This window comes from Lissotriton vulgaris, chromosome 5 (genome assembly GCF_964263255.1).
Source record: "Lissotriton vulgaris chromosome 5, aLisVul1.2, whole genome shotgun sequence".
NCBI lineage: Eukaryota > Metazoa > Chordata > Amphibia > Caudata > Salamandridae > Lissotriton > Lissotriton vulgaris.
The window spans coordinates 472,707,606-472,732,600 of record NC_141693.1 but is presented as its reverse complement, the minus strand read 5'-3'; the positions used below and the strand labels follow the sequence as shown (position 1 = coordinate 472,732,600).

The 24,995-nt window shown below is 47.4% G+C and overlaps 1 protein-coding gene across 3 annotated transcripts in view; it reads right to left on the bottom strand.

The window, feature by feature from the left end:
- CROCC (ciliary rootlet coiled-coil, rootletin) overlaps positions 1-24,995 on the bottom strand; it is a 463,946-nt gene that overhangs the window by 237,873 nt on the left and 201,078 nt on the right. For all 3 annotated transcript variants that reach the window (XM_086921919.1, XM_086921920.1, XM_086921921.1), the window contains 2 exons: positions 19,752-19,896; positions 17,471-17,617 (listed from right to left, as the gene is read on the bottom strand). In XM_086921919.1, coding sequence (XP_086778045.1) covers positions 17,471-17,617; positions 19,752-19,896 — 292 coding nt within the window. The remainder of the gene's footprint in view (positions 1-17,470; positions 17,618-19,751; positions 19,897-24,995) is intronic.

Genomic DNA, 24,995 nt, shown 5'->3' with positions numbered 1-24,995 from the left:
CACTCTACAGCGCACCGCAGCGCCCTGCACTCTACAGCGCCACGCACTTTACAGCGCCCCGCACTCTACACCACCCCGCACTCTACAGCGCCCCGCCGCGCCCCGCACTCTACAGCGCCACGCACTCTACAGCGCACCGCACTGTACAGCGCGCTCTACAGCGCCCCACACTTTACAGCGCAACGCGCTCTACAGCGCACCGCACTCTACAGCGCACCGCAGCGCCCCACACTCTACAGCGCTCTACAGGGCCCCGCACTCTACAGGGCCCGCACTCTTCAGCGCCCCGCGCTCTACAGAGCACCACGCTCTACAGCGCACCGCGTTTTCAGCGCCCCGCAGCGCCATGCACTCTAAAGCGCCCCGCGCTCGACAGCGCCCCGCAGCGCCCCGCACTCGACAGCGCCCCGCAGCGCCCTGCACTCGACAGCGCTCCGCACTCTACAGCGCCTGCACTCTACAGCGCCCCGCGCTGTACAGCGCACCACGGTCTACAGCGCACCGCGCTCTCAGCGCCCCGCACTCGACAGCGCCCCGCGCTCGACAGCGCCCCGCACTCGACAGCGCCCCGCAGTGCCCTGCACTCTACAGCGCCCCGCGCTCAACAGCACCCCGCAGCGCCCCGCACTCTACAGCACCCCGCACTCTACAGCGCGCTGCACTCTACAGCGCCCCCCACTTTCTACAGCGCCCCGCTTTCTACAGCGCACCGCACTCTACAGCGCACCGCAGCGCCCCGCACTCTACAGCGCACCGCTTTCTACAGCGCCCCGCACTCTACAGCGCACCGCAGCGCACCGCAGCGCCCCACACTCTACAGCGCACCGCAGCGTACTGCAGCGCCCCACAATCTACAGCGCACCGCAGCGCCTCGTACTCTACAGCGCACCGCACTCTACAGTGCACCGCCCCGCACTCTACAGCGCACCGCAGCGCCCCGCACTCTACAGCGCACCGCAGCGCCCCGCACTCTACAGCGCACCGCCCCGCACTCTACAGCGCACCCCCCGCACTCTACAGCGCACCGCCCGCACTCTACAGCGCACCGCACTCTACAGCACACCGCACTCTACAGCGCTCTACAGCGCCCCGCACTCTACAGCGCCCCACTTTCTACAGCGCCCTGCTTTCTACAGTGCCCCGCACTCTACAGCGCTCCGCAGCGCCCCGCACTCTACAGCGCTCCGCACCGCCCCGCACTCTACAGCGCACCGCAGCGCCCCGCACTCTACAGCGCACCGCAGCGCCCCGCACTCTACAGCGCCCCGCACTCTACAGCGCCCCGCACTCTACAGAGCCCCGCACTCTACAGCGCCCCGCAGTGCCCTGCACTCTACAGCGCCCTGCACTCGACAGCGCCCTGCACTCGACAGCGCCCCGCACTCGACAGCGCCCCGCACTCGACAGCGCCCGCACTCTACAGCGCCCCGCAGTGCCCTGCACTCTACAGCGCCCCGCGCTCGACAGCGCCCCGCACTCTACAGCACCCCGCAGCGCCCCGCACTCTACAGCGCCCCGCAGTGCCCTGCACTCTACAGCGCCCGCACTCTACAGCGCACCACAACGCCCCGCACTCTACAGCGCACCCCAGCGCCCCGCACTCTACAGCGCACCCCAGCGCCCCGCACTCTACAGCGCACCCCAGCGCCCCGCACTCTACAGCGCACCCCAGCGCCCCGCACTCTACAGCGCACCCTAGCGCCCCGCACTCTACAGCGCACCCCAGCGCCCCGCACTCTACAGCGCACCCCAGCGCCCCGCACTCTACAGCGCACTCTACAGCGCCCCGCACTCTACAGTGCCCTACAGCGCCCCGCACTCTACAGCGCCCCGCACTCTACAGCGCCATGCACTCTACAGCGCCCCGCACTCTGCAGCGCCCTGCACTCTGCAGCGCTCTGTACTTAATAGTGCCCAGCACTCGCCACACAGCACTCTGCACTCTATAGCACACAACTCTACAGTACACAGCACACTGCACTCTATAGCACACAACTCTACAGTACACAGCACACTGCACTCTCCAGCGCCCCGCACTCTCCAGCGCCTCGCACCCTACAGCGCCCCGCACCCTACAGCGTACCGTACCCTACAGCGCACCACACCCTACAGCGCACCGCACCCTACAGCGCCCCGCACTTTACAGCTGCACATGGGTGCAAATTATCGATTTTTGGGAATTCACATGCATTTTCCCTGGAACGTCTGGACAACTGTTGCAGGGTTCCAGGCGTACTCATGGAAATCTTTTGAGTATTTCGATTTAGTGGCCATGTCTAGATATGTCCACATGTGTAATTGCGCACTGACAGCTCCCTCCTCATGTGTGCGATACCTGCAGGCTGGTCAGATTGCGACGCCTCGGAGGCCGCACAGCACGACGCATGTCCAGGGCAGCTGAGCTCCTCCCTCTCACCAGCAGGACCTGGGCAACCTTCCAGTCCTACTGCACTCGGTCCACCCTCAGGGTACTGCACACCCAAGTCTGGGCCCCCTCAGGATCAGCAACGCCCCCTTTTCTTTAGGGGTCCTGAATGGCAGGGTGATGCATGCACGTTATATACCATAAAGGATGAAGAGGGATTCGAGCTAGGTGGCTCGGAGCTCACAGCGCTCAACTTGCGACTGCCAGTGTCATCTCAGATTTACATTATTTTTTATCAAATGTTTATTCATAAAAGAAAGGTAAACTACTTATATAGTCTAATTACAACCACCAGTGCCAATTGTTAAGTGCAATTTGAAGAATAAAGTTAGGTAACTACCCCAAAATAATAATTTAAAAATACATAATCGGTAATATGTGGAATATGGTCCTAAATTGGCATCATACACTCAGCCTTCGGTCTTGTGGTTAGGTCACCGTCACCCAGTGGCGGCTGGTGAAATTTGAGAGTGGTGGGTTCAAGTTGGGCGGGGGGGGGGGTGTTAACGTTAGGGGGCATGCATTTTTGGGACCCTAGTCACAATTCCCTATGCAAATCTTTTGGTAATTATTTTTTTATAAAATAGGTGAGGTTTTTTATCTTAGTTGTTTCCAACTTAATGGAAGCCATTCATTTGTCATATTTATGCACTGCAGAGTAAAAATGTCATAGGAAATCAGCTAAGAATTGAGCACAATAATAGTGGTGATGAGCAGAAGCAAACAAACTCTGTTGAAGTAAAAGGCTTTTGAGAGACAACAAACAGCCAGGTACCATGCTGCTGAGAAAGCATGGCTGTGCAAAAGAAAATTATCACGCTCGCTTGGCACTTTATGCAGCAAAAGCTTCAACAGAGGATGTGTAAATTATTTTCATGGTTAATCAAAGAACATAATGGAGAAATCAAACAAAACAGTTATTTGCTCAAAGCTAATTGATTAACAGTTAGACTTCTCAAGTATACATCTAGTTATATAACCCAAAATCAGTTTTTAAGTACTAGCTGGATGTGTCCTATGATAAATGAATAGTAAATGCACTTTGACTAAAGTTACCTGCCACCAGCGAGATCTAGACCCTCAAACAATGGGCAGATTGTGTCTTATAACTGTATTATAGGAGCTGTTGTGGAGTTGGCAAATGCATGTAATATGTTAATCTGAAGGACACAGTACAGCAAAAAGAAAGCAATTCACATTCAACGCACAGCTTTAATATCAAAATAAGTGAAAGCTTAGCGAGCCTCTCACACAGACTATAGTAGCCAAGTGAGCAGCTATGGGACAGCTTAATAGAGAGCTAGTACCACAACTTACTGACAGCTCCATGCACAGCCTATACAGATAACTCTTCAACACCAGGTAGATTAATAGCAATGAGCACGTGCAGGCAAGGCTGTTTATATTATTAGCAATCACACAAAATCAGAAATCTAAAATCCGTTCTCTCTGAATGTCTATTTATTCCATTTGTTGAAATGGGGCACTGTGCTCTAACCAGGGTGTGTTTACTCAACAGTCTTTCAATTAAAGTGCCAGAAAGCACGTTACCCACCAACTCAGGGATGCTTATCACAGGATTAATTACAGCTATTATATTTCAAAAGACTTCAGCTATCACAGAAATTCTGCAAAAGTGTGTTGCACTCTAAAAGTATCAACGCTTAAGTTATCCTGCCCATCCACTCACAAGTTGTTGGCATTTGGTTTATGAATGTGGTTCTGCTGTAAAATGCAGTCACGATATCTGTAAAATAAACAGTGCTTGTTTTAATTCCTACCTTATGATTCCAACAGGGAAAGAGTATTGAAGCTCTAAATCAGCCACTTGCCTTTATAATCATAAGGCCTTTGAAAATTACGAGTAAACAGCTTTCATGGAAAGTGGGTGTAATAGAATTAGTTCAGGCGACTGTACAGTTTGTTAAATGTACTAATACACAAAATAAATCTTAATGTTTTCACCACCACGGGTGTGACAACGCATAGAAAATGCGATATTTCGTTATACAATAGATTTACACTTCTATCAATGTCACTGCCAGAAATCTTAAATGCATCAGTAAATCGCCATGTCTGAGGAGGACCGGAAATCTGGAATACTAAAGTATTAGTGAATCCATCAATAACCAGTCCATGAGGTTTCACCAAATATATTGGTGCATGAGAATTAGTCCCTTCGTTAGCATACTGAGCACTGCAGAGGCCTCTGATCACCAAATGACACTGCACTTTTAACTTTACAGGAGCGGCTGTGAGGAAAACGAGGAGTATGGGAGCTGCACATAAAGAATAAACGTATTAATTGCTGTCGCCATGAAAAAAGAGCAGGTGTCATTCATTTTAATGCTTCGGGAGTTGAAGCAGCAGTAAAGAGAAGTTAATGCGAAAAACTTTAAACAGGGCAGGCCCGAGAAATTGCTTACTTGTTTTCCCATGGGGGCTGCTACGCCTTTTGTTTTACATACCTGCTCGTCGGAACTTGAGGAAAGCTGCAAGCCTTCAAGTGATTCCTTTAATCTTCACAGGCCATCTGCAGTGCACACACAGCCTCTCCCGAAACCACGAGTCTGGAGCTGGAAATGGCGTCCTGCATAACGGCAGCGTGAGAAGCACGAAGCAGACACCTCGAGTCTGCGCAGTGTCTTCAAAAGTGACAGACTGCGCAGACTCCAATTCTCTGCTTTCTGTCTGCCTGTAGCCTCAACCCCACCCTTTTCCAGATCGTCACAGGGAGGGATCCACCTGCTTGTGTCGTGTTGAGAAAGGGTGGGGTGACCGTTGTATCTACTCCCTGATTGACGTGAGGCCCCTGCATTATAGGGCTTCTGTCTAAGACGCCCAGGGCAAATTGTACACTCACGTCTTCAGGGGGTGGAGACTGGTCTGAAAGGCCCTGACTTTGCCGAGTGATGACCTCACAGGGATGTGAGATCAGCCACCCGGCAAATACTCTCGAGTCTGGTCCGACCACCAGGGGCAGCATGTTTAAATCAGCAGAAACAGAAGATGCACCTGCGTCCCAGAGTGCAGCAGCCTCTCAGCCAGCAAGAAGCATTGCATGTAAGTGTTTTATTTCGAATAAATAAAACTAATATAGTGTGAACAAACAACTTATTTTGTAACATGGCTGGGGGTGAAATTAAAGGGGGCGGAGCCCCGACGCCCTCGAGCAGAAACCGCCACTGCCGTCACCCACAGACTTGTAAAATGGAAACTAAAACAGAATCCAACCACAACATCAAACTAAGGGCCCGTGGCCACCGGGCGTCCGGGCCACGCCATCGTCATCAGCAAATAATCATAATCACCCACAGGCACGCCACACTCAATCAACATATTATTATCAGTCGAATCAAAAAATACATTAAACAGTCGGACTCTCACTCACTCGGGATTACAATCATTACTCGACTCTGTTAGGCAGACTGCTGCGCAGCTTCATTAACTGATCAGGGCAGGGCCGCAGCCTCGCCCTCACTGGTACGTGCTGCTGCGTACCTTTATTTATTTTTAACTGATGATTAGGCCTACCACCAGGCCTTGCCTCACCTGAAGCTGTGCTGCCTGACTGGTTGTAATTTTGGTATAACCACCAACGTCGTTCAGATCGCGCTCACTTCTCACTACACAGAGGGAGCAAGGGCGGCCGTCCACGATGATGACTAGGTGAGGTGAAAGGCCATGCGGGTATGCTGGGGCGTGGTGACAAAGCAGCATATGCGCGCGCATTCACTCTAAAAAAATATCTGCGCACGCTGCCTGCTGCCGCGCACAGCCCCAACCCCCGCAGAAGACCTTCACCAAAGCCCTGCCCAACTCAGTGTCCCGCCCACTGGGCTGGCAACATTGAGCTGCAGCCTCTGCATTCAACACGTCGTCGAGATAATGAGATTGATCATTGTTAGACTGAAATACAAAGTAAGTGAAAAGCGTGTGCTGTGACTTAGTCGTGAAGCAGACAGTACTTAATGAACATAACTCTACAGTAACAACAGCACAACACTTATGACGTATGACGTAGAACAGCAGTGCTGCACTCACTCTGTGCGCCACGTAATACTATAAAATAAATTAAGGGCACTAAACTCGTGTAGACCCGGCCCTGATAATTAAGTGCCGATGTTAAGCATCAGCAAGCACTGGCACAAATTAAGCACTGCCCGCACTCTACAGCGCCCGCACTCTACAGCGCACCGCGCCCCGCAGCGCCCCGCACTCTACAACGCCCCGCAGTCTTCAGCGTGCCCCGCAGCGCCCCACGCTCTACAACGCCCCGCACTCTACAGCGCCCTGCAGCACCCCGCACTCTACAGCGCCCTGCAGCACCCCGCACTCTACAGCGCCCTGCAGCACCCCGCACTCTACAGCGTCCCGCAGCACCCCACACTCTACAGCGTCCCGCAGCACCCCGCACTCTACAGCGTCCCGCAGCACCCCGCACTCTACAGCACCCCACAGCACCCCGCTGCGCCCCGCACTCTACAGCGCCCCGCAGCGCCCCGAGCTCTACAGCGCCCCGCACTCTACAGCACCCCGCAGCGCCCCGCACTCTACGGCGCCCCGCAGCGCCCCGCACTCTACGCACCCCGCAGCGCCCCGCACTCTACAGCGCCCCGCAGCGCCCCGCACTCTACAGCGCCCCGCAGCGCCCGCACTCTACAGCGCCCCGCAGCGCATCACACTGTACAGCGCCCGCACTCTACAGCGCCCCGCAGCGCCCCGCACTCTACAGCGCCCCGCAGCGCCCCGCACTCTACAGCGCCCCGCAGCGCCCCGCACTCTACAGCGCCCCGCACTCTACAGCGCCCCGCAGCGCCCCGCACTCTACAGCGCCCCGCAGCGCCCCGCACTCTACAGCGCCCCGCAGCCCCCCGCACTCTACAGCGCCCCACAGCACCTCGCACTCTACAGCCCCTTGCAGCACCCCGCCCTCTACAGCGCCCCGCCCTCTACAGCGCCCCACAGCGCCCGCACTCTACAGCGCCTCGCAGCGCCCCACACTCTACAGCGCCCCGCACTCTACAGCACCCAGCACTCGCCACTCTACAGCGCCCGCCACTCTACAGCGCCCGCCACTCTACAGCGCCCCGGCAAAATCAGATTTACTCACGCGCTTCCACAGTTCGTTAGGATGTTGCAGTTTGTAAGTTTCAGTTTCGTTCTTACTTGTTCAGGGGCAGCTGGCTTTTTAAAGATTTATAGCGCCGCACTCTACAGCGCCCCACAATCTACAGCGCCCCGCACTCTACAGCGCCCCGCACTCTACAGCGCCCGCAGTGCCCCGCACTCTGCAGCGCCCCGCGCTCTACAGCGCCCTGCAGCGCCCCGCACTCTACAGCGCCCCGCACTCTACAGCGCCGCGCAGCGCCCTGCACTCTACAGTGCCCTGCGCTCGACAGCGCCCCGCAGCACCGCGCACTCTACAGCGCACCGCACTCTACACCGCACTCTACAGCGCACCACACTCTACAGCGCACCACACTCTACAGCGCACCACCACACTCTACAGCGCACCGCAGCGCCCTGCACTCTACAGCGCCCTGCACTCTACAACACAAATATGAATAACATTGTTCACTATTACAATACTAACTAACAAACGCAGAAAAAAAACATGACTATAAATATGTTTGACAGCATTGCTAGCTATTCAACAACAAGTAGCAACTTTCAAATAATCATCAAACATCAATATAGACTATAACAAAGAATTTATGCAAAAGAGTGTTATATACAATGCCAAAAACTCTAACTTTAATGCTGCGAGACCTATTGCATTGTAAATGCTTGTTTCATGTGCCATTCTGTCCATCTACAGACCATTGCTGAAAAATCAAGCTTTCACAGAGGCCTTCCTGGACACCATCACAAACACCTGGTTTACTAAATCTTCCCATGAACAGCCAAGAACCATTGCCCCAAACCTGGAAGTTTTCAGCTTCTCTTAGCTGAACACTATAGGTAAACACACAGCCGGCCACACACTTTACACAATCTTCGCCCCACCTGAACTCATCATGATCATACAAAACAGGCCTACATTGTGGAGAACCCACCATCTAACATTGTTCATGCTAATCTTCTCTACAAAAACAAATGTCAGCACAACATTAAAGTCAAACACCTGCAGGTACTGAAACAAACGTGATCTCTTGGAACACAACTTTCACCTTTCGACACTCTCAAAGCTCAACCTAATAAAAGCAGCTGTACAATTGGTTCACCAAAGCCTCTTAAATATCTATGCATCCTAAGAAACAGCACAAATAACATTGGATCAATGAAGAAGAATAAAAAGTCATATCACAAATGGATACAATTCGGGGGAAAGATGCGGAGGTCGCTCCTACGGCGACATTGATCACATTACGGGCATGGACACGAGTGACAAAACGTATGGGGTGGGATGGGAGACCAACTAGACAGACGCCGTTGTGGCATTGCCATTGGCTGACGGAATTAAAAAAACTGAAGGGTTTCCAAAGATGGGACGACATTGGCATCTCGCATATTGGAGATGTCATATATAAGGGGGAACTGAAGTCGTTCAACAGGCTACAAGTGGAATATGGACTACACTGCTCGCAACTTTTCAAACATACACAATTGGCACATGCATGGAGAGCCCAAAACATCACACTCACGGACTTGCCAGAATACTCACCACTGGAAGGTAGGCTCCTGCAGGAACAGATAACACATCAGGCGGTCTCGCTCACATACAAGACACTAACTAACAATATGCTGGGGGACTTAACAAAACTAAGAGGATTATGGGAGGCGGAAGTGGGCGAGATGGAAGATTTAGATTGGGAGATAGTCCTGATGCACCCACGCAAGGTAGCGATTAAGTCGAGGCTGAGGCTCATTCAGCTGAACGTGCTCCACAGGACATACTTTGATAGGGTACGTCTCCTCAAAACAGGGAAAATAACAGACCCCATGTGTCTCAGATGTAAACAACAACTAGGAGACTTTTACCACACTATATGGTCGTGCGACAAAATACAAATATACTGGACACACATTTTCACGGAATTGGGGGAAGTCCTAGGGATAGAATTAGAGCGAGATCCGAAACTGGCGATGTTGGGCATGACGAACGAAGTAGACCTACCACGCAACCAACTCATATTTCTGGTGCTAGCACTGGTGGTGGCCAAGAGGGACATAGCAAAACATTGGGGGGCCGCGGAGACACCGGACATAGAGGAATGGAGAAGGGGCCTAGATCTCTACATGGTGGCAGAAAGGGTAACATATAAGGCGAGAGGGTGCCCCAAAAAGTTCCGGAGAGTCTGGGCAAAATGGAGGCAATACCATGGTCTTGAGGGAGGGCAGTGAGGTGTGATAGGCCGAGCATGGAGGGCCAACGACAGGAGTGAGACCAAATGTGACCTGGTAAAGACATGAGGGGGGAGGTGTACAACATCAAGGAGAAAGTTAAAAGAAAAGACTGGAAATGCAATGTTCTGTGGGGAAGTGCTGGGAGGGGGGAGGTGGTGTGGTGCGAAACTACGACCATAGGGCGGATGTAACAAATATTGTGGTGCAAAAAGGGCATGATGTGGCAATGTACATGTTGGGGAATGTTATCTCAGTTACAACGGACACAGTTGGGGGGGTGATATCCGTGTTCTTCCTGCTACAAAAATAAAGTTTATTAAAAAAAAATGGATACAATTCAACACCAATGGAAGAAACCATTCCTGACAAAACCTACCTGCAAAACCTGAAATGTATCTACAAAGCTTACCTCAAGAAAGCAAAAAGCTAATCACTACTCAAACAATGTCTTTAGAACCAAGTTTCCTAAATGAAAATGCAACTGAACCTCACAGAATCCAAAAACCCCGAAAGCACTATCATAAGAGACCCATCAGTCTCACAACATCTGTACCTCTATCACAGACCACTTTCTGTCCAAAGCTGAGGTGATATAACTACATTTAAACACAAATCACCAGAATTGCAGCTTGCAGACTGGCAGCCATTCAAAGCCAAGATAAAAAGAATAGGCCATCCCAACAGAGATCCAACACATGCTTCCTTCAACCAACTCTCAGCTTCAGATTTCCACAAGCTGTTCAAGGCTAGTGGGCAAGCAGGTCACCTTCAGACACCTGCCCACCATGAACTTCCCGCCATCAATGACCACTAAGTCCCGTAATGAGCATTTCAACAACTCCCTGTCATCAGGCACCTTCCCATAAGAACCATATATCTAGCATACCACCACTCATCAAGAAAAATACCCTTAACTTTGAACACCTGGCCAGTTACAGACCAATCTTGAATGGCTAAAATCTTGGGAAATGGATTTATAAAGTGCACAATTAACTCATATATGGCACCTCCTTCAAGAAAACAACTTGTTCCCTGATCCCCAAACTGGTTTCCACCCAGAGAGAAGCACAGAATCCGCTCTAATCTTCATCAGGGATGACTAGAAGACAATGGTGAAACAAGAACAGTGTCACTGCAATTCTTTTACTGGTCTTGTTGAGCACATTTGACAAAATGTACCAAAATTACCTGTTAGAGAGACTACGGGAACTGGTTATAAAAGGAATTACATTTGACTGGATCTTCTTCTACTTCTCTGTCTGATAAAGCAATAGCTAAGCTAGTCTGTTTTGGGTTTAAACCTATAACTGATACAATATGCCAAATTTGGTTTAACTCTGTTCAGCTGTTTTTTCTGTTTGGCACAAGATGGAGCATAGGGTAGGGGAAGACAAACAACACAAAACTAACCTAATAGGCGCTAATCAAGTGACTGGGAACAGTGATAGAGATGGTGCAGTGAAAAGTGACTACAACTAACACAGGGTATCCTATAATTAAACTTTATTCCAGGGTCCATCGTCCAGGATAAAAATAGTGAAGTATGGTCGTGTTTAGAGCTATCTAGGTACTCCTAACATCCCTCCTTAAACTGCTGTGATTGTCAACATGTTTCGACTGTGCCAACATGCCCCCAGTTTAGGGTCAAACCGTTCTTCCTCAGGACTTCTACCAGTCCCAGTCGAAACATCCCTTGTTACATTTTCTTGGTCAATTGTCGGGGCTCAAAAACACATAGCTATACTTCCATGTGGAGGAAATTCCCCTTGCGTGAGGTACAATTACTGCAAGGGAAAACAAACCCATATATGAATTAGGCTAGAGAATCAAAATCCCATTCATATACATCACCCATCCAAAAAATAGGAGGGTGCAGGGGGTAAAAGACGAAATTCAAATATCACGCATTATATTCATGCAGTGTTAGTCTTCCAGGGGTAGTATCCAATAATACGACACCCCCCAATATTAGGAGAAACCAATACGGTATGTACATATATTACCAAGTCTTACTGCAAATCAACAGTTGCCAAACACACACACATACATCAACCTACTCGAGTTCAAAATAAAACATATGACCTGACACATATCTTGTTATAGTATTCAGGCCAAAAACCTGGTCTCAACTCATCGAGTTCATATAGTAGTCGAACTCGAAATGGCAGAGGGCCAGGGGAGACCCCCTGTAGTCACACTCTGCATGAATTTAAGCTGAACAGACAGAGTGATAACCACGTCAATTGCAATCACAAGTTAGACAAACAGAACTACAAATCAGGCCCTTCCACAAAACTCTTTACTATTCCAAGGGTGGTGCTCCTCCTAAAGCTCGCCTCTCACCACCGTGTAGTTGGAGGTGAGTCTGCTCTGTGAGCGTTATATTTCCCATTTCCGCGTTTCACTTCCCGATCACGTGGGACGCGTCTACATCATTCCTGACGTTTCAGAGTGGGGCGGAGTCCCCCTCCCTGTGTAACCTCATCCTATACGCCCTCTTCAATGTTATATACAAGCTTCAATGTAAGTAGAAAGGGTATCCGCACCAAAGGAGTCAAGTGTGTGAGATCTAATAATCACAACATCTAACGAATGTGAGACCCAACAAACTTTTGAGATGATACACCCACTTCTGTTCTCTTAACAAAATGGCTCAGAAGTCCTGAGGAAGACCTGTTTGAACCTAACGGGGGCATGTTGGCACGGTTGAAACATGTTGACAATCACGGCAGTTGAAGGAGGGGTGTTAGGAGTACCTAGATAGCTCTAAACACGACCATCCTTCACTATTTTGATCCTGGCCGGGGAACTCTGGAATAAAGTTTAATTATAGGATACCCCAAGTTAGTTTTAGTCACTTTTCACTGCACCATCTCTATCATTGTTCCCAGTCACTTAATTGGCACCGATTAGGTTTGTTTTGTGTTGTTTGTCTTCCCCTACCCTATGCTCCATCCTGTGCGTGGCTACGCCAGGGTGTATTGTAAGCAGACCCGATGATGAAGCATGTCAAACACATTTGTGTGTGAGTGAGGGCAGTTTTATACAACACTATTTGTGCCACTGCATGCTCTTGCTTTTGAATTAACATGGGGAATCAATGTTTTGACCCCCTTCCCTTTTTTCGGTCTCGCCTATTCCATTCCGCAAGGAATGAATATCCGAGTCTAATGCAGCTAAACCTCTACTTAAACCAAAGGCTCACCAAAGGCTCTTCCAAGGCTCTCAAAAGACTCTCAAGCGGATTTTCAACAGTTCACGCAAATCACGTGACCACACAAGCACGCGCATTTCCCATACAGGCTTCCCCAGCGTGCTTAATTGCATCAGACCCATTTGCTCCTGGGCTTTCCCGCCCTCTGCTTCACACTTCACGGCCGCCAGGCCGTGACTCGCATTTCTGCCCAGCCCCCCTCTCAGCGCTGCCTTGGTTTTTGTTCGGTCTCAGTATGGCCGAGACTCGCATTTCTGCCCAGCCCCCCTCCCAGCGCTGCCTTGTTTTTTTTCCGGTCTCAGTATGGCCGTGACTCGCATTTCTGCCCAGCCCGCTTCCAGCACTGCTCTCTCTTGACTATTTCTGTCATCCTTTTGGTTTCATTGTACTCTTCCTCTTTCTGACCCGTCTCTTGTCTTGTCTCTTCCTCTATCGTTGAGCGACACTCAGGCCCTCTTCTGTCTGTTTTACCCCTTCACGCTCTGCATCTCACTCACAGCTGGGTGCCGCCAGCAGCTCCTTCCGCTCCGCCCCCTGCTGCATCAAAGACTCCCCTAATTATTCACGGCTGCCCGGCCGTACTTTCAGTTTCACGGCTTCCAGGCCGTGTCTCCTTTTATTTTAACTTTTTTTTTATTTTACCCGTTGTTTGTCTTCTGCCAGCCTCCTTTTCGCTTCGCTACCCTTTTCTATGTTTTTTCATCTTTGTTTTCTCACTGTACTGCCTTTTGCCCATCTCTTTCTACTGTCTCTATCTCTTTTTTGCCCCTTCCCTTCTGTATGATGCATGTCTCTTTTCTGTATCGTACTTTGTCTGTCCTGCCCCACCCAGTCTCTCCCGTGGGTGCACTTACATTTCTCTATCATTTCTCATTGTCTCCACTTAATGTCTTTATTGCTCTATTCCTCTCGTGCGTTGATCTTCGTTTTTCTCATCCACATTGCCTGTCTAATGCATGTCTCTTTCCTACTCTGCCCTTAAAATATTGGAATTCCGAGTTTCCCATTCACTCACCTAGACTTTTTATTGCTGTCACTCTATCTCTCAATGCTATATTTCTCCCAGAGTATTCTATCTCTTGCCTGTGTCTGTTTGTGCACCCATGCTTTTATTGTCTGTATATCTCTCCTCTCTTGGACTCAAACTTTACACTTCCTCTTGCCTCTCTCTCTCTCTGTCACTTTTACCCAATGATGCCCTCTTCTTTCTCTTTCGTTCTCCCTGTGTCTCACTGTACTGCCTTTTGCCCATCACTTATTTCAACTCGTCCATCTACTACCACTATCTCGTCTGTATCACGTACTTCCCAGTCCCTCATTTGCTAGCCCCATGCATTCATTTTTCCCCAACTTCTCGTTGTCTCCCTCCAGTTTGTCTTACTCTTTCTCTCCCTTTCTTTCATATTGTCTGCTCTCGTCTTTCTCTCTCGCAATCTCTCTGGCCCACTCGTACCTTTTTCAGACTCACTATCTCCTATTTTCATAGCACCTACAATCTAGCTGCCACTGCCCTTCAGTCTCTCTGTGCCCCTCCTCTCCCCGTGCTCTGCCTGATCTATGTCTGTGCCTCTCCGCAGCTTAACCTGCTCGGGGGATCGTCGTCTTTCATATCTGCCTTTGCCCCTCCTGTTTCTCACCGCATGATCTCTGTCTGCTTCACTCTTCTTCCTCAAAGCCTGCCATCCTTTCTCTCTTACTCCTTCTTTGTGTCTGTTTCTCAGGCAGTTTCTGCCTTCTATCTCCCCTCCTCTCCCTCCTTCCCTCTCGTCCTCCCTCTCCCTCCCTCCCCTCACTCTCCCTCTCTCCGTCTACCTCTCTCCCTTTCCCTCACTTCCCTCTCCCTCTCCCTCTCTCCTCTCTCCTCTCTCACCCTCTCACTCTCTCTCTCCTCTCCCCCTCTCGCTCCTCTCTCCCTCTTTATCTTCCCCCTGCTCTCCTTTTTCTCCCTCTCCCCATCCCCCCTCTGCCTGCTCTCCTCTCTCTCTCCCTCCCCTCTCTCTCCCCTCCATCCTTCGCTCTTGTCCTCCCCCTCTCTTCTTACCCTCCCTCTCTCCCTCTACCCTCTCTCCCTTTCTCTCTCTCCCTTTCCCTCACTTCCCTCTCCCTCTCTCCCTTTCCCTCACTTCCCTCTCCCTCTCTCCCTATCCCTCTCTTCCCTCTCCTCTCTCCCCGTCTCTCTCTCCTCTCTCCCCTCTCTCTCTCATCTCTCCCCCTCTCCCTCTCCCTGCTCTACTTTTTCTCCCTCTCCCCATCTCCCACTCAGCACCACCACAGCATCACTCAGCACCACCACAGCATCACTCAGCACCACTCAGCACCACCACAGCATCACTCAGCACCACCACATCATCACTCAGCACCACCACCGCACCACCAATCAGCACCACCACAGCACCAGTCAGCACCACCACAGCATCACTCAGCAACACCACAGCATCACTCAGCATCACCACAGCATCACTCAGCACCACCACAGCATCACTCAGCACCACCACAGCATCACTCAGCAGCACCACAGCATCACTCAGCAGCACCACAGCATCACTCAGCACCACTGCGCCATCACAGCATCAATCTGTGCAACCATTCAACAACAACTGGTTCAATTATGTTCTCTCAATGTTTCAAGCTTTATTACAAATGTCACAAAAAGATGTTAATATTTCACTTCTGTTCTTGGATGTTCGTCACAATAAAATACACTGAACATAATCTTCACAAAAGTTTTTTACAAAAGTTTAAGCTATTGCCATTATAAATGACAATCACTTTTATTTAAGTATTAATTACTTTAGAAAATGAAAAGCCATTGTTATTTGTAATATCAATACATCTAAGTCACATAAATACAAACCATGTTGCATTAAAAATGCTATAGGTGTCACATTTGCGAAAGTTATAACTATTTGCATTGTAAATGACAAAGCTATTAATTTAGCTATTTTCAAAACCAAAACATAAATAAAAAAATTGTCATTTACAAGACCAATAGCTCAAACTTTCCTAATGCGAGACCTATTGCATTGCAAATGCTTGTTCTTGGCCTCCGTTTGACAGATTAGCGCAAAACGTTCGAGGAAGGAACTGATATAGAAGAGCTTTTTGGGGAAAATTTATGTAGATTCGTCAAATGCCTCCAAAGTTATTAGTAAAACAAAATACACTCTTCTTAATCTTATGGAAATTATAATCTATCACTACGCAATGGAGACTGCCACTGTGTACTGTAGACATGCAACAAAATATGATGTAAGTGATATCCAGAAGCTGCCTGGCTAAAGGTTTTTTTTTTCCGTAAAGATACACTTCTTCATTACATTCCTGGTTTCATGACCAGCCATAAGAAGTCTTCAACTGAGCAAAGACCTGCATTAAAAAAAGTGGCATTTGGTCATTTGCACACGGGTATTTTTGTTATATGTTACTATTTACTTGTACAATTGCCAATAACATTTGGGGGCATATGTATGAAAATCCCTCTTTGCAATTCTCAAATAGCGATTTTTTGAGAATCGCTATATGAGAATTGCAAAAGGGATGTATGTATGCGATTTCTTAGTATTCGTAATTGCGATTAGCAAATTGCAAAATCGCAATTAAGGAATACCTTCCCATTCATTCCTATGGGTCAGGAGGCCCATAGGAATGAATGGGAAGTCATTCTCAATTTGCGATTCGCAATTTGAGAATCGCAAATTGAGAATAATTTCAAGGGTGCAAGGGTGTCATAAGGACACCCTGCTGCACCCCTGAAATGAATATGTGTGCGCATATGGAGCACATACATGCCCTAAGGGCATGTATGTGCACCACATGGCACCTTCACAAATGCCAAAAAGTGCATTTGTGAAAGAAATCGCAAATTACCACCAACTTGAAGTTGGTGGTAATTTGCGATTTCTTAAGGAGTGCTTGCTGCATAGCATTTAAGGAATCACAATTTGCAATTCCTTAAATGCTTATGCAAAATTACGGAACCGCAAATTTTGCGGTTCCTTAATTTTACGATGCGATTTCCCTAATACATCCTGTTTTGTGAATTTTTTGTCGCAAACGCTGCCTTTTTGCGATTCGCAGCGTCTGCGACTAAAAATTCCGTTCATACATATGACCTTTGGTTCTGTACCTACCACTCACAGATTTTTACAAATGTGAGAGAGTGAACAAATATATCTACGTTATGAGAAAACATCCTCCATCTCTGCTTTGGCCATCATTAGACTCAACCTGAAAAATAACAAAACGGATCAAGCTGAGAACATTGTGGACTGTTTTTTATCTCAATTGGTGCATAAGGAAGCTTGCAAACAAAAAGTACCACCTTGATGCTTTGTCTCAAATGGTTTTTTTACTTGGCTCCTCCTTTGCATCTTTAGGTCTGCTTTATCTTCTGATAATCCTGGCCATTGTTCTCCACCTACACAAGACAATACCTCATTTCCCCCACTATGTACTAACTGACATGATTCCCACTTCCTCACCTGTATTATGACGCGGTTCAGTTCTGTTTTGTCCTGGGCCAGACTCTCATTCATTCCACTCATCTTGGACAGTGAGTCACGGAGTGAGGCTTCTTCAGTCTTCAGCTTGTTCAGAGTCAGCTCCAACTCCGCGCGACCAGTCTCTGCCTAGGGAGGAAAAGTGGATTAAGAATAGAGAGAGAAGGAAGTTTTAATACCCACTGTCCCAGGTGCAGCGCTGGAGATCACTTAAAATACAAAGGAATTATAAATGAGAAATGACCTGGTGGCTAATGCAGACTGCACATTTTTAATATAAGCACAAGGACATTTATTATCACTCATTGGGAAATGGTACTTGCTTGTCCCACTCAAAGCAGCAGTTTGCAATTTGGTTGCAGAGAGAAAGAACAATAGCAAAACTCAAATGATTTAAAATTTGTATAAAATGAATTCAACTAAGACACTACACAAATAAATACTGTAAAGTGGCAAGGTTCCAGCTTATCTTTGCTCTCAGAGGATAAAATGGTTGTGGTGTACAAAGAACTCATGGGCTAGGACCTTTGGGAGAACTGTGTATGCAACATTGGATAAACTTTTTGGAACACTCTACTATTAGGCAATAATGTCGTAATTTTTTTAAGGGAAGGGGGTGGTAGGAGTAATCACTATTTTTTCCACAGGCAAACACTCGAAAGTTCGAGGATGGTTACAGAAGCAAAAAACAATATAGTGGATGCTGTTTTGGAAAGCGTGCTATTTTTCGTCAAAACACTTTTCAGAAACTAATTATATTTACATTCGCAGACATTTCATAGCAGTGACAGAAAGAGAAATAGTTGAAAGATGGCATGCGATGTTGGCAAACACATAGGGGACTTAGAAATGAACACTACAATTGACCCAGTTATTCAAGACAAATTAAAGGAAGTGGTGAAGAAGCTTATTTATAGCAATGGAACTGGGAGACAGCAAAAGTGAAATTAAAATTTAGGATTACCTTTCAAAATAAACCAGGAAACAATTTCAAATGTTCAAGAGACTACAAAACAATCTAAAACATAGCAATATGGGATCTAACAAGCTTACTAATGAGTTAACAAAATGTGCATGACAACTAATGTAGCAAAACCACTGTAAGAAAAGATGGTGCTATTCCTTATTTGGATAATAATGAGCATTTTCATAAAAGAGCTCAGCTGTAACTAGGAAATGGAATACAGGGGAAACAAAAAGGAGAAATCTCCAAGAATTATTATGGGAAGCTTTCATTAGAGAAAAGGGAAAATATACTGATCAGTTACCAAAAACTCAAAGTTAGTCGCTATTTTTGAACCACAGAGATGAGTTGTGGGTTTCTTTACTGTAACCTCCCCACATCAGATGAAAAATATAAAAACAACTCTCCAAACCGGCCAGTCTTGTCATCATAACTTATCCATGCTTCACATAAGGGCAGTCTTAGAGGCAGGTGTTTTTGCAGCAGCTTCGAAGTACTAGTACGCTCCCCTTAGCCAAGTTATTCAATAATTTTTTCAGAAAAGTGACTGTAAAAGAATCAGTGGTAGCGACGACTGCATCGTTATAGTCAAAACACGCAAGTATTCCATGGAAATGCTGAAGAATTTCTCAGCTGAACTCAAATGCAAAGATTTGTCCCAAACACTAGGGATCATTCAACACACTGATTAACACACTGATGCTCAAATGTATACACCCTCGCCCAGTGGGCTTAAAAAGGTTGGTAATAATCTAATTACCAACAGCAGATCTACAAGGTAAGATGTGATATCACCCATAGGACTGATACAGCCACTTCCTTTTCTGGGCAGTTGATGCTGTTATGACATTTTATTTTGCAGACTTGCCATGTTTCCTCCCTTCCCTTCAGTGACATAACGTAAAATGATGGGACCCACCTGCTGAATGTGAAGAGGCCCTTAATCTCCCATATCTCACAGATATTTGTTGGCCTTGGAGTAAATGGTTTGGGACCCTCAAGGGTTGGCCCCTTCCTGCACCATAGTAGCTGCGGGCCTGTGTTAAACCCCTGTCTCCCTTCCCCTTGTCTGTCCGCAAGCTGCATCACATGCAGTCATGGAATGTTGGAAATGGAATGTTAGATGTCGGACAACAGGTAGTGGATAACGGTTGAGGCAGTGTGTATGAGCACAGCTAATAAATATGTCATGTGACTTACTTGCTTTAGTCATGACTAGAGCAGTCCCCTGGTATTCGAAGGGATGGTCAAAAATCCATGCATGGCTCTGCCGTAAAAAGTGAATTACTAAGTGCTCACCTTGGATAGAGCCTCTGCGAGGTCAGCCTTTTCGTGCTCAGAAACTTCCTTCTCCAAGGTGGCCTTGCTCAGAGCTTCCTTCACCAAAGTCAACTCCTTCTTTAAGCTTGAGTGTTTCACTTCCAGCTGTTCCAGCAACTTGTGGCTGTAAGGGAGGAACAGAGAAACAAATAACACAAAGCTAGCTCCTCACTGCTCTAAATCACAGTGCCCACACTGAGCATGCCATCTCACTGCACTCGGCGATAGAGCCATAAAGTCCTCCACTGATCTACCCTCTGACCTTACTAATGACTGTGGATGCCGCAGAGTTCCTTTCTATAGATCGACCAAGACATGTATATTATATATTTTTTATATGATGTTACCATATTATGAAAATACTCAAGACATGCGAGATGTAGGCTGACCCCAAACAGAATTAAATCACAAGCCTGCAACCTACCCACAGTTCAAATCTTCAAGTTTCTCCAGGAGTGAGGAAACCATGCTATTTAGAAACGATGCCTGGACCAATGAATGACAGAGGAAGCCCCGGACTCATCCGATTTTAGTATTCAGCATCTTGTATCATTACAAGCATGAGACAAGCTTCTGAACAACATCAGGCCGATTGGCGGGACATACAAACAGGATGATAGAGACCCTTTGATAGAAAGAACAACCGTAGAATGGAGTGCCAAAAGGCCAAATAAATGATAAGCACTATGGTAAAAAAGTACCCGGTATGAGGACATAGCCTCAGAAACCTACCAGAACAATCTGGGCAGATGTGCAGGGACATTTTGTTCCTTCTAAAATTCCCTGTTGGACACAGTTTCTTTCTCCCAACAGCAGTGAACAGTTTCAAGACAAGTTGTGTGTCAATTTCCCACGACAAAAAAACACAAGGCAGGCAATCTAATACTAGGGCAGTGGTCTCAAGTTGATTTGGCCTGCAGCACAGTCTGAGTTTGTGAAAAGTGCAAGAGCAGATGAGCTTGGAGTACTCTGTTGAGTGATGTCCTTGTCCTGCACTATCTAGGGACTGTATTGGCTAATTTTCCTACTCAGGATAACTATGACAGAAAAGAGAATAAAGATATGGTACAGCAGTAAATAAAAAGCACTACCTTTAGAATCATTAAATAACACATTTTAAACGTGTGTTAATACCTTACACAGAAAGGCACCTGGAAATAGGCAATAGGGTAACAAGCCTAAGAGTATATTCCACACCAGAGTACATGATCAGAGCTGAAATAACAAGCACTGGCGTTGCCAATAGGTCTCGCAGTAGGAAAGTTGGAGCTATTGGTTTTGTAAATGACAAAGCCCTTTATGTATTTAAAATGATAACCAAAATGAAAGGCATTGTTATTTGCAATTGTAATGGCTCCAACTTTCGTACTGCGAGACCTATTGGCAACGTGAGTTGTTTTTCGTGTGTGAGTGGCGTTGTGTGTGTGAGTGGCGTTGTGTGTGTGGCGTTGCGTGTGTGAGTGGCGTTGCCTGTGTGAGTGGCGTTGCCTGTGTGAGTGGCGTTGCCTGTGTGAGTGGCGTTGCCTGGTTGAGTGGCGTTGCCTGGTTGAGTGGCGTTGCGTGGTTGAGTGGCGTTGCGTGGTTGAGTGGCGTTGCGTGGTTGAGTGGCGTTGCGTGGTTGAGTGGCGTTGCGTTGCGTGGTTGAGTGGCGTTGCGTGGGTGAGTGGCGTTGCGTGTGTGAGTGGCGTTGCGTGTGTGAGTGGCGTTGCGTGGCTGAGTGGCGTTGCGTGGCTGAGTGGCGTTGCGTGGCTGAGTGGCGTTGCGTGGCTGAGTGACGTTGCGTGGCTGAGTGGCGTTGCGTGGCTGAGTGGCGTTGCGTGGTTGAGTGGCGTTGCGTGGCTGAGTGGCGTTGCGTGGTTGAGTGGCGTTGCGTGGTTGAGTGGCATTGCGTGGTTGAGTGGCGTTGCGTGGCATTGCGTGGTTGAGTGGCGTTGCGTGGTTGAGTGGCGTTGCGTGGTTGAGTGGCGTTGCGTGGTTGAGTGGCGTTGCGTGGTTGAGTGGCGTTGCGTGGCGTTGCGTGGTTGCGTGGCGTTGCGTGGTTGAGTGGCGTTGCGTGGTTGAGTGGCGTTGCGTGGTTGAGTGGCGTTGCGTGGTTGAGTGGCGTTGCGTGGCTGAGTGGCGTTGCGTGGCTGAGTGGCGTTGCGTGGCTGAGTGGCGTTGCGTGGTTGAGTGGCGTTGCGTGGCGTTGCGTGGTTGGGTGGCGTTGCGTGGTTGAGTGGCGTTGCGTGGTTGAGTGGCGCTGCGTGGTTGAGTGGCGTTGCGTGGTTACGTGGCGTTGCGTGGCGTTGCGTCGTTGCGTGGCGTTGCGTGGTTGAGTGGCGTTGCGTGGTTGAGTGGCGTTGCGTGGTTGAGTGGCGTTGCGTGGTTGAGTGGCGTTGCGTTGTTGAGTGGCGTTGCGTGGTTGAGTGGCGTTGCGTGGTTGAGTGGCGTTGCGTGGTTGAGTGGCGTTGCGTGGTTGAGTGGCGTTGCGTGTGTGTGTGGCGTTGCGTGTGTGTGTGGTGTTGCGTGTGTGTGGCGTTGCGTGTGTGTGTGGGGTTGCATGTGTGAGTGGGGTTGCATGTGTAATTGGCATATGTGAGTGTTTTGCATGTGTTAATTTATATTTTTAATGTAATGTGTGTGTGTATTCGTGTATTTGTATTGGGATTATAAGTGTTTAGTGAATGTTTTTAAAGTGTGTTTTATTTTTATGATGTAAAAATGTCATACGCTATGTATTCCCTTTACGTTTGTTACGTAAGGGAGATTAGCGTTCTAGTCTTTTTTTTATTTTGATGTAATGTTTAGTGTGACGTAATTTCTAGCCAATCGCAGCGCTACGTTTTGTGACGTAGCGTTGCGTTTGACGTGCGTCAACGGGGAAATTCCCAGATCTTCGAGAACAGTCACGTGTGAAAGGCGCGTTGTGCTTCTTGTGTTGTTGCTGCGTCGTTTGACAGGTAAGTTTGAATTTTAATATTATTAATGTTTTGTATTGTTTATGACGTTTGCGTATTCAGACTGTATTTGGTTTTGCGTATGTACTTAGTGTATAGTTATGTAACGTTTAAAAATGTTGATGTGCTATGTATAAACGTTGATTTTAATGAATATATTGCAAATGTCTTAATTTTATGGGACGTAGTTCCGACATTTTCCAACTGAATTTGACTTTTTGTATGCTGTTTGTGTACAGCTATTGAACGTTTGCAAATTTTGATCTGCTATGTATTAATGTTGTTTGTAATGAATATATGGCAATGTTTGAATTTTTTGTGATGTACGTACGACATATTCCGACTGAATTTGACTTCGTGTCTAGCTATTGAACGCTTCAAAATTTTTATGTGCTATGTATAAATGTTGTTTTTAGTAAATATCTTGCGATGTAGTTATTTTATGTACTGTACTTCAGACATTTTTTGGGAAATATTTTTTTGTTGACAATGTGCGATTTTGATTGTACTGTTGTATTGTAATCACAGTGTCTTTCTTTTGCAGTATTATTCTTTTGTGTTGTGAATGCTTTTGATTAATATTTAAGGCTGAGATGAATTTAGACACTATTGGTATGCAACAACCTTCAACGTTTAAACTAGTGTTACTTGGTGTTTGCAGTAAATATGTTTTTGTACTTGCAGTTTATTTTGATTCAGCCTGTGATCGTTTGTGAAGTGTTTTGGCTCGTTTTTTTTTCAAATAGTCTATGTTTTTTCCAATATGGCCGAAAATGTTTTCATGTGCATTGGTTTGATTTACAAAGGTGTTTTTAAGACTTATGCATTGCCAGATGAATCTTGAAAGTAATCGGCGGAAGAAACGCCGGAACGATATTTACGTGATCAGCTCGTGGATGATATGTTCACATGTGCTGTCAATGACGTCAATCATTACTTTCCATTTTATTTTATCACGTCGCAGCTCCACTTTTGAATTTCCCTATTAATAAAGCATATTCTTGTTTTAACCCTCCCTTGCTTCGTTAGTTTTGCTGTTATATATAGCGCTGTTCGTAAAAGGTGTGTCTGTTGATCACTCAGTGGTACTCCGTGTATCCACCTCAGAAGGATGAAGGTCGGATTCAGTCCTGACGGGGTTTACATTTATGGCCTGAAGGTTGTACATCGATGTCAGAGCTCAGTACTTATCTAAAGAATTGTAACTAGTGTGTCAGTTACGGACTTACGGTTTCTTTTCATCTGCAAAATAGTTAATAACTTAATGGCCATATAATTCCAATCCTCATTTTTAAGAATACATTTTCAATGGCCATGTTTATTGTAAATTCATTGTTCCTTGATGGCAAAACGAGACTAACTTTCTGGCCTGGTTTGAGCATGGTTTTATTGGCAGTATGCCTATTGGGTGGTTTTGGGCCAAGTATCTTTGTTTGTGTTAAAGAAGATTTAATAGTTGGAGTCACTTGAGGTTTGCATGTGAGTGAACCCAAGGAGTCCAATTGTAGTATATATTTTTTTGCGAATGAAGTCCAATTTGTTTTCTATATTGGAAAGCTGCATGCACATATTCGGCTTGTGTGTGAGTGGCATTGCGTGTGTGAGTGGCGTTGCGTGTGTGAGTGGCGTTGCGTGTGTGAGTGGCGGTGCTTTGAGTGAGTGGCGTTGCGTGGGTGAGTGTTGTTGCGTGGGTGAGTGTTGTTGCGTGGGTGAGTGTTGTTGCGTGGGTGAGTGTTGTTGCGTGGGTGAGTGGCGTTGCGTGGGTGAGTGGCGTTGCGTGGGTGATAGTGGGCTTGCGTGTGTGTGAGTGGCGTTGCGTGTTAGTGGATGCTCTGATATTGTTGGTGTGACCTTAGAGGAAATGGCATGACATCCAGTGCTTGATTTTGCCAATGGATGAATCGTACAATCAACAGCAGCAAAGACGATGGATCCATTGCACAAAGAAGTTGCTCTGACTTACTCTTGCCGTACTTCTGGCTTGGAAGTCAGGTGTAAGCTAGGAGTACTCCAAGAGTGAGTCTCACATACAGCAACAATGTTTGGAATTGGGTTGAATGTATCTGAATTTTGTAAATGTGACTGCGAAAGCCAAAATACATTGCGTCACATACTGAATGATTTTGCAAGTACTGAAAGGACACGGATTTACCCAACCCATAAATGTACAGGGTAATGGTCAATGGAAGCAGGCATTTGGGTGGTGAAGAAGGGGCTCAACTGTCAAATAATGAAAGGGGCATGGTACTCCAGTAGCAAAACTGCATTGCACAGTGCTCTGGGTGAC